Consider the following 10,853-nt stretch of genomic DNA (forward strand, 5'->3'; position numbering starts at 1 on the left):
GCTGGTGGCCGGCGCGGCGGACGGATGCGACCTGGTGCCCCGGCACCTCCGCGGGCGGCGCGCGTCGGGAGCGGCCGGAGCGACCGCGGCTCCCTCGGCCGCGGCTGCGGGCGAGCGCCGGGCGCTGCTGACAGGTGAGGCCCTGGCGGCGGCGGGAGGGCTTGGCCGGACCCCCGGGCGGGGGACCCCCTCCCCGAGGGGGCGCCTCGCGGTTGCCTTGGCGCCGGCCGTCGCACTTCGGACGCCTTCCTAGCCCGGCTGACGGGCGCCTCGGCTGTGGCTCCTCCACCCTTTGGTGGGCTCCCGGGAGCTTCCTAGGCGAGCAATGCAGTGGTTTCTCGTCGGTGCTGCCGAAGGGGCCGTTGGGGTCTGCGGGGCACCGGGCTCGTCCCCCTTCTTCCTGAAGCTGCCGGAGAAAGTAGGCGGCTGGCGACAGCAGCAGCAGCAGCAGCAGCAGCAGCAGCAGCAGCAGCAGCAGCAGCAGCAGCAATGCGGTATGGAGTCGGCCTCTGCTGCCTCTTCAGAGGCAGCTGGCAGCGTCTTACCGATTGAGAGCCCGGCTGAGCGCCCTGTCCCAGGGGAAGCTGCTGAAGAGATTCTTTGAGAGCCACAGCACCCAGTGGCATTAGTGGTCCCGTGTTAGTGTGAAGAAACGTCAAAGCCTGGTGTGTTTTTGTGGGGTGCGAGGCCGTTTTAAGGGATGGAAAGTATATGCTCTTTGAGAGCATCACTGGGTGATAAAGGGTGCAGAAAGCGCAGCAGGTAACCAGAAACACACCTAAAATTTACCAAGTGCAGGATATTTGTGACGTGGGTTTGGGCAGCGTAGTTCTGATGGAGTGCGCCAGTATCATTTTAATACAGAACGTTTTAGCTCTTACTGAAAACTTGAAAATATGTTTGGTGAGGTTAAGTAGAAAATTGTATGCTTTTAAAGCCTTCATTGTCTTATATAACTGATCTGGTGTGGTTTAAGCAGTGATGTAAAGGTCCTGAAATGATGTCCTGGGGCAAAGTGGTGGAGCTCGAGTAACTTACTTTTCTTCCTGCTCTGTTTATTTTTAAGGTAGATATCTAGGTTTTCTGAGAGGAAGAGCAAGATTAAAGAGGAATAGATGACCCGCTGTTAATTTAAATACTGTTCTAGCCCAACAGGCGTCTGGCAGTCACTAACAGCGGCTCTGTGAAGTGTTAGCAGTCTTTGGATACAAGCAGCTTTTCTGTGAGTTCTGTGACAGGCTATTTCCTGTTACAGAGAGAAGGATGTTGGTAAGCGTTGTCAGGCACTTTGGAAGTTGGAGGGTGTAGAACATAATGACCAGCTTATTTACAGTACTCAAAACACTTGCCAGACCCCGGTAAGTTGAAACAGAGAACCCATCACTGGTTGCCTTGGATAAACGACTATGGAATCTTTAAGGACAGTACTGTGAGGGAGGGATAGATTGGATGGTTTCATGCTCAAATAGTTATTTTCTAATGAAAATGTGGAAAGTGTAGAAGGGAACCGTGATAAGCTAGTTAAGTAGGACTGAGGGCTTATTGTCTCCTCTGGGAATGGAACAGAATTACTTTAGTTCTAAGAGCTATAGGAGTGTAGGTTGCTTTTTTTTTTTTGGCAGAAATGTTTGATTAGATAATTGCATAATGCCTTAGCAAATGTAATTGGCAGACAGGCAAGTGATTTAGACTTTTGGTGTTTATTGACTATTTTAACAAGTATGTTATGCTGAGAACATCATATCAAGAAAATAAGCGCAGATGGAATTTTAATAACCCTTTAATTTTCTCTGCAGTTATTTCTGGCGCAGTGGAAAGAGAAGGTGATTTTTAGTGGGGAAAATCAGACCTATCACACAAAATGATTTTGTGCTGTAGTGTTTTTAACTAAGTTTATGGAAATGTTAACCTTGGAATTATTTCTTTTGAGCTCAATTTTTTTCCTTATGTTTGAATATTAATTTAAAGAAGTTAAGCGTTTCTAGTTAAAGCTTCAGATTATAAAACTCTACAGTAATCCTACTTGAATCATAGTAATTTTAATAACTTTATGTAAATAAGTCAGTAGGGCCAGCACTTGGGGAAATCTAGATTGAAAATCATTTGTGAAATTAGAATATATTGAAAATTGCTTTGAATTGTATGGCTTCCATAGGGCCCTTTCTCATTTAATAGTTTTTATGGGTAGTCTCTTTTATGGTTCTATTTGTTTTATTAAGCCTGGGACATAAATGGATGGTGATAGCTTATGTTTCAGGAAGTGGAGGCACAGACAGACCCAAAGTACTGCCCTGTACACTGTGTTAATGGAAAGATGCAGACATGAGCATCAGTTGTAAGACAACAATATTTTATGTGGATTTTGAAATATGAAAAATTTTGAAAGACTTGTGAGGGAATTTTTTCTCTGGTTCACTATTAAAGTTGTCATTTTGTTGCTGGGTCTTTCAATAGTTTTGTAAGTTGACAGCCAAGCCACTCTGTTTTCCTCTGCAGATTAGTATTTTAATACTTAACCATTAGGAACTTCTTAGGAATTCACCTTTTACTAATAAAATCTAGAACACACCTTTTCATCACCTCCCAAGGGGTTTATGTTGGTTTATTTTAAGAATAAATTATCTTTAAGTCTGGCTTGTTCTTAGTTTTGAACAAAAAATTATTCTTGCAGAGATAGGCAGTGACACCATCAAAATAAATAGATCCATTGTCTTAAATGTTTTAATAACATAGAGCCAATATTTATATCACATAGTACAAATTAAATTGCATGTGTGCATATATATTAATTTAAAATGTGCTTCAAATGATTGAAATTTAATTCACATTAAGGATTGATGACTGGAAGCTGGCGGATTCTATTCGAAATCAGTAGTTTTGAAAAGCTTTTTTGTTTAACATTATATGCATCAATGGCTGCAAGTGAGGAGTGGTTGAGCTCATTGAGATATTGAAGTAATGGTTTCTGAAAAACCATGGAAGGGCAAAAGTGCATGGGTGTGCTTTCTCCCTTACTCTCTTTCTCTGCATGTTTATGTATGTAGTGTGCACAGAATACAATTACGGGAAATATGTAGGATAACTGAATACTTTTTCATACACACACAGCTAATTGTTTCAGAATTTTTAATCAATCAACATTAGCTTTAAAATACACCACAGTTTTTTTTAAATGAATTACAGTAACATTCTTTAGTGCTTAAACAAAGATTTTATCACTTCATTTATAGGAATATAAAATGAAAAATTTAAGATGTGTCTTTTAGGTGTATTAAAATCTCAACAGAACCTCTTAGTTCAAAGAATAATACCATTTCGAAGGGCCACTTTATCCAGAAGTGTTAAAAATGCTATGCTGTGGGGCTTTCACTAATTTAGTTGGGAATTTTTCAGGCTGTCATTGGAAAAATATTAATCTGAGCTTTTAATTGTCACTCACCTTGCATTCCTAAGACTTATCCAGCAGACACTGCCTCATTAATGTCATTTTTAAGTGACCGGTTGGCTGGAGTGTGCTGTACTTATGCCACGTTGAGTCATGCCTGTGCTGGTGTTTACACTGTGACGGCAAAGTGTGTTTTCCAGAACCTTCTTTTGATGCCCTCCTGCTGTTTTTCTTCTCCAGTCTTTGGCCATTGCTGTGTTTACACTGTATTGTCAGCCACAGACCTAAAGAACCTGCTTGTATCTATTTGATTTTCATCTTTTTTTGCATGTTTAACATTCGTTGTAAGTTTGTTTGAAAACATCCCATTCTTCCCTAGTCTTTTTAAGACTCAGAAATCCCATTGGGCACTTGTAACATAGGGGATCTTATAGCACAGGAGGACTCAGAAGTGCTATTTGGAAATGAGGGTTTAAGATTTAGCTTACTTACAAAAAGGATAAATTTAGAGATAATTTGCTGAAGGCTTAATTTGTGGCTGGTTACTGCTAATGTTCTTAAGTTAGTTTAGACTCCTGAGTAGTATGAATCATTTTGGATACTGGGTAGTTATATTATTATGATATGAATGTTTTTAGAGTTATGGATGCAATACATACTTATCCATATAGTAATTAAAGTATAGGTTGATGAAGTGAATGTTAAAATTAGCAACTAATAATGATTAAAAAGGTACTTTTTATATTCATTAGAGTTTGGACCAAGATAGGAACTAACTAGGAGATTTTTTTTTTTAATTTGATGTTTTATCAACCCAACTATTAAATATTTGCAAGAAATAGCAAATTAGGAATATGAACCAATACAAACAAGGGTAGGACGAGTCTGCCCATTGGGAACTCAGAGGTGCATGGGCTGGGGAGTAACAGGTGCAGTGACTAAACTATTACTAGGTTCCACACTGTGCTACTGCTTCCTGTGCGTCAGCCAGTGTGTTCAGATCTGAGAGGAAACCTGTCAGGGCATTACTTTCACACAAGACATGGAAAAGTGCATGCTTTGTGATCTCAGGCATCTTGCCCAAGATTTCATGTTAGATGCTGACTGGAGTTTCTTTGATTCCAAAACTTTGCTTTTTTAAACCCTATTTGTCACATGTGCTTATAAGTCCGAACAGTGTGAGGCCAGCATTGATTGGCATAATAATGGAGTTGAGGCCTGTTGGGGAATGAAAGTAGCTTCTGTAGAATTTGAGGTGGACCCAGGACCTTCCAAGAGGAGGGAAGTACAAAAGTAAGGAGGAGGTTAATTGTCTTCAGAGGTATGCCTAGAGTGTGCATAGAGGAAATCATCATCAAAAATAGGGCTTCTCTGCCATGTACCAGGGAATATGGGAAATCCCTAGAAAAATGCCATAAAATTTCTTGGCACATCGATTTTGCTAGTTAACTTGAAAAACTAAATGAAAAAGGTATTTTATAATTGAAGACATTTAACATACTAAATGTATACATACTCTGGAGAATGTAAATTTGCTTTACTTTTTTTTAAGGGCAAATCAGAAGACATTTTGAGTAACCTGAGAGTTTTGTTCATAAACTCGAGTCTTCTCACCTATCATCAAGAGAGAGAGGAACTGTGATATCTGAGCATGAGAAAGACCTGTGTTTGAGAAAATGGAGTTTGGGTGGGTGGATGTCGGCAGACGAAATGGTAAGGAGGCAGTTAGCAAGCAGTACAGGAGAAGTGGACTTCAGGCTTCAGGCATACAGTGGCTCTGAAAGCAAGCTTAGAGAGTTTGTTTTATTCTTTGTTTAGACAGGAGTCTGGCTGTTTGTTAGCTTTTAATCTCAGTTGAGTTTCTAGAATGACTCAAATTAGTATAAACCTTTAAAAACTCCCAGAAGAAGCATGGTATCTTTTTTGCATCAAGTATTTATTACTTGGATGTATGTATAAGTGTGTGTATGATTGTTTTCTGTGATTATTTACAAAGTAGATAAAACATCACAAATATACTTGCTAACTGGTAAACTGAAACACTGATGTTAAAGATAATGTATGTGTATGTTCACATAAAGCCTTTAATTCTGTATTTCAGTATGTGTGTTTATTCTGTATTAAAGAGAGGCTGTGTCTAGGTTGAGTTTATACTGTACAGCATGTACTCTCCTTTCTGGAGCTCTCCAGTCTCCTCTATGAACAGCAGTCTTCTGAGTACTGACTGGCCTATTATTTGTTTCAAAATTAACTGTTGAATTTCCTGTGTGAGGTTCAAGCCTGGTTTGTAGATGATACTCTCGAATATCAAACCTAAGTGGGTTGTTTTTGCCTTCTCCATCTTGATCTGTAGGATTTTTTTATACTCACTTTTTCTTGACACTTTCTGGTGTGGCTTCCAGTAAACATTTCTCCTGACTGGTTTCATTGTTGCAGATTTTATGGATGGTTCTCTTCTAAATCACAGTTCCCAATCTTGTGTTCTTTGAGGTGAACATTTCCTCCTCAGAGAACTTCATTACTAGGAAAGTTCTGCTGGGTTAGGGAACCCCAGGCCAATGATTGATTTGACTTTTGGCTTTATTTCATTTGGCCCTTGTGCTACTGCAGAGCCGTCATGGCTGCCACCCCCAGAATACTTTTCTTCCAGCTAGGCTTTGTCAATCATACTAACTTCTAGATTAAGGCTAAAGGGAATTGCAGAATATTAATAGTGAGGATTGAGTGTTCTTCTCTTAAAGATAGGAGTAACCAGCTCTCCCCATTCCAGCCTTTCCTACAGGCCCAGGGAACGTCCCAGCCTGACAAGAAGCTTACTGGGATGGGCCTGCTCTGAGGGCTGCTTGCATGTGAGCTGATCTTATGTGTGCTGCAGATCTTGGCCTCTGTGCAACTGTTTTGCCTCCAGTTATTTTCACTTTCTCTGATCTTCTTGAACTTGCCATTATGTAAGTGAGGCACTTCAAAAACTCTTACTGAATTAAGTGTTGGGTTTTTAATTTTAAAAATACTATCAGTTACTCTTGTATTTACATGATTTCTGAGTATTAAACAATCTCATTAAAAAATCTTTGGAGTAAGGACGATGATTTGTATTTGTCAAGTGATTTCTCAGGAACTGAAAATAGATTTTCAATGCTTGAATTTTTGTTCTTTATTTGACAGAGCCTTACTATGTAGCTTAATCTAGTCTTTTTTTTTTTTTTTTTTTTTTTTTTGTTTTTCTTTGTAGTTTAGTTTAATTTTTTTTTTTTTTTTTTTTTTTTCTTTAGGCTAGTCTTGAACTTCAGATGCTTCTAATTCTCCTGTTTCCTCCCAAGTGCTGAGATTACAGGCGTGTGTGACCATGCCCATCCTTTTTTTTGAAGTTTTCATCTGCTAGTCAACATTTTACAGCTCCATGTTTTCTTTCTTCTACTCTTTCTCTTTCCTTTTGAAAACCTCTGATGCTGAGTCCCAAGATGATCTTGATCCACCTTCTTTTTTTATTTTTATTTTTATTAATTACACTTTATTCACTTTGTATCCCCCCCCATAAGCCCCTCCCCTCCCCATCCCACCCTCCCTCCCCCTTCTTCACATGCCCCTCCCCAAGTCCACTGATAGGGGATATCTTCCTCTCTTTCCTTCTGATCTTAGTCTATCAGATCTCATCAGGAGTGGCTGCATTGTCATCTTGCCAATATTATAGAAACTATCATTACTGACAAATACAATATTTGCTCCAGTTAAACAAGTTTTAAATGTGCCGTATCTAAATTTATGAAGGGAAAACAGATCTGTGATGCAGTTTTTGGGGGCATACACAGTGTAGTTTTAGAAATCATATGTGGCACTAGGTAGACTTTTTTTTTTCTTGTTTCTTTTTTTTAAATTTATTTTATTTTTAATTACACTTTATTTACTTTATTCCCCCTCTAGTTCCCTCCCTCCTCCCCTCCCAACCCCTCCCTTCCTCCCCCTTCTCCATGAATGCCCCTCCCCAAGTCCACTGGTAGGGGAGGGTTTCTTTTCCTTCCTTCTGAGCCTAGTCTGTTAGGTCTCATCAGGAGTGGCAGCATTGTCTTTCTCTGTGGCCTGGTAAGGCTGCTCCCCCCTCAGGGGGAGGTGATCAAAGAGCAGGCCAATCAGATTATGTCAGAGGCAGTCCCTCTTCCCATTACTATGTAACCCACTTGGACACTAAACTGCCATGGGCTACATCTTTACAGGGGTTCTAGGTTATCTCCATGCATAGTACTTGGTTGGAGTATGAGTCTCTGTGAAGACCACTGTGTTCAAATTTTCTGGTTCTGTTGCTCTCCTTGTGGAGTTCCTGTCCTCTCCAGATCTTACTATTTCCCACTTCTTACATAAGATTCCATGCATACTGCCCAACAGTTGGCCATAAGTCTCAGTATCTGCTTTGATAGTCTACAGGGCAGAGCCTTTCAGAGGCCCTCCGTGGCGGGTTTCTAGCTTGTTTCCTGTTTTCTTCTTCTTCTGATGTCCTTCTTCTTTGCCTTTCAGGATGGGGATTGAGCATTTTAGTCAGGGTCCTCTCTCTTGATTAGTTTCTTTAGATATACAGATTTTAGTAGGTTTATCCTATATTATACGTCTATATGAGTGAGTATATACCGTGTGTGTCTTTCTGCTTCTGGGACAGCTCACTCAGGATGTTAATCCACCTTCTTTATTCTTCTTCTTTACCAGTAAACATCTGACTTTGTCCATTAAGGACGTATCTAAGTTTCTCTGGTTCCTCACTCTGGTGATTTTTGAGCTCCTTTGCTTTGCCACATTTATTCATTGTATTAATTTTTGCTACTTTCTTCTTGGTATTAACTAAAATTTATATTGTGTTTTTTAAATTGCAGTGATAGGTGCTTGGTAGTTTTGGAATTTACATGTATGGATTTGTTGTCTGATGTGCTTCAGGCCTTAGGTTTGTGAGAATGGGTCTGAGGAAGAACTAAGAGAGATTAAAAAGCCAGATTTTCATGGGTATGTGTGTTTGCATATAATTGTAAACATTAGTTAGTTACCATTGTGTGGTGGCCATGATCTGAACTGGGGATATAAAGATGTTGCAGTTTGCCTTTAAAAAAATGTTGTAGTAATAGTAAACTTGAAACTTGCCTGGGAATTTATTTACCAGTATAAGAAAGCGCTGACTTTGTAGCTTCCTGTTTACATTGCTGTGTTTACTAGAAATATATACTTTAGAGATATCTGTACTTTCATGTTTTTTTATTTTTATTCATTTTTTCAGAATAGCCAAGATCTGGAAACAACTTAAATGTCTGTTGATGAAGATTGGATAAAGAAAACATGGCATACATACATTTACACGTAGACAGTAGGATTTTATTTAGCTATTGAAAGAAGAAAATTCTGGTATTTGTGTTAGTGTAGATGAACCTACTAAATAAAGTAACCCAAACACATACAGATACTGCATGATCTCATTTGTGTGGGATTTTAAAATGTCGAATATTAGTAGAATGGAGCTCACCAGGTTACCTGAGATTTCATAAAAGACACCGTAAGTAGTCTTATCTCCTACCAAAAGTAAAGGTAAAGTTGTGAGTTAACTGATACATTGACTAGTGTGATAATGATGACTTTCACAATTACACCCATATCAAATCAAATAGTACATCAAAAATAGCTAAATACACTTCAGTTGTCAATTGTACCTCATTAATATATTTTAAAAAGTATAATATTTAGTAGAAGGTTTTTTTTGTTGTTGTTGTACATTTCCAGTGCTAAAGATAAATTGTATATGGCCTCCAACCCAGTTTTGGAAGCTGGGACCTAGCCAGGATCTTGGTGGTGCTAAGCAAGCTCTTTACCAAGGAGCTGCATTCCAGCTCCTTTTGGAATAAGGGGTGATGTAAGCAAGCACAAACTTCAGCAGTTTACCAAGCCTCAGATTTCAGTAAGATGTTTAGCCTTTCAAGATCAGTAAGATACTGAAGTTGGCTAGAGCTGTGCTCACTTCAAGGCTGATGATACAGTGTGATAAAAGCATGAGGATATGCCATTTTTTGAGTTAGATGTTCTTTGGAGAAGTTCTGTTTTCCAGAGTGGAGTAGAGCATGCGAATTGGTCAGATAGGAGAGGCACACAGTATGAAAGTAGGAAGCTGAGAAGGGATACTCTGGCCCATGAGAATGCAAGATGTGATTGTGGATGGCAGATATCCAAGATGATGTGGCAGTCAGTGCTGAGCCTTTGTATAGTGCACTGAGATTTAAACTTACACGCAGAGCTCAGATTTTGTGCAGCCAATTTTGCATGTCTTAGTTAATACTCAGAGAATTCTTGTGAGGTTCTTATTGATCTTTCCTATAGAATGTGTAATATACAAAGGGAACTTAGTTACCTTAAAGTCTTCCAGAGCCAAGGATCTTTAGGTTGAAATAGAGAGGAAAATTGAAGTTAAATGAGGGAATGAGGCTGGAGAAGCAATAGAAGTAGATATTCTAAGTAGTGTGAAAGTAGGTCTTTATCTCCCATTGGCCCTTGAATTGTATCTTCATTTTCTTTGTTAATAATCAACATTTGTTATGAAATATTCTGAAGTTTTAAAGGTTATTTCTATCTACTATAGAGACTTTAAAGCCCAGTGATATATCTGCAGCGTGCAGTGAAAAGTCAGTATCCTCAGGAGGGAGTTTGTTTGTGCTTTGTTTTTGTGAAGATTCCTTATGGGATGGAATTGGTTTTCAGACTAATAGAGCTTTTATATGGGGTGTAAATTTGTTCTTTTGACAATTTGTAGACCATAGCAGGTTTTTATTAGTTTGGATCCCAGTCTGAGAGTGGTTTATAATTATAGATAGGGGACTTAGCTTGTTGGTGTTCAAATTTCCATATCTTTAGATTGGGGCTTGAAGAACAAATGAGTAAATGGTCTGCAAAAACTGCTTACCATAGCGCCTGGCAGTGTAAGTGCTCAGTTGTGGTTAACACTGTTCCCGTCTGTCTGTACATACAGCTGTGGGATAGTGGAAATGTGCTGAAGTTTGCTGAGGATTTGTAATGTCATCTTTATAATGTGATCTTTATGTGTTTATCTGTGCAGTCTTGGGGATTAGACACCTGGGCCTGCAAGCTACCACAGAGCTCCATTTCCAGTCCTTTTTGTGGCATTAAAAATAAGTATGAGGCGCTGTCTCTAGGCAGGTGCTTGTAAGTGGGAATTCCATCACCAGAACTGGTGTAAAGTTGTGGTGGCATGTACTTGTTACCCCAGCACCGGGAGGTAGACTGGTGAGGATCCCTGAGGGTATTGGCCTACCAGCCTAGGCTACTTAGTAAGCACTAGTTCATTGACAGGCACTGTCTTAAACATGTAGGTAGATGGAGCCTGTGCAACAATGACCAAGGCTAACCTCTGACATACATACATGTATGCCTGTACCAGAACACACACACACACACACACACACACACACACACACACACACACACACAC

The 10,853-nt window shown here is 39.6% G+C and overlaps 1 protein-coding gene across 1 annotated transcript in view; it reads left to right on the forward strand.

Annotated features, from left to right (window-relative positions):
* Stim2 (stromal interaction molecule 2) overlaps nt 1–10,853 on the forward strand; it is a 138,800-nt gene that overhangs the window by 3,360 nt on the left and 124,587 nt on the right. Inside the window, exon 3 of the mRNA XM_055623802.1 lies at nt 1–134. Coding sequence (XP_055479777.1) covers nt 1–134 — 134 coding nt within the window. The remainder of the gene's footprint in view (nt 135–10,853) is intronic.

This window comes from Psammomys obesus, unplaced genomic scaffold, assembly GCF_907164565.1.
Source record: "Psammomys obesus unplaced genomic scaffold, mPsaObe1.curated_primary_1811, whole genome shotgun sequence".
NCBI classification, from domain to species: domain Eukaryota; kingdom Metazoa; phylum Chordata; class Mammalia; order Rodentia; family Muridae; genus Psammomys; species Psammomys obesus.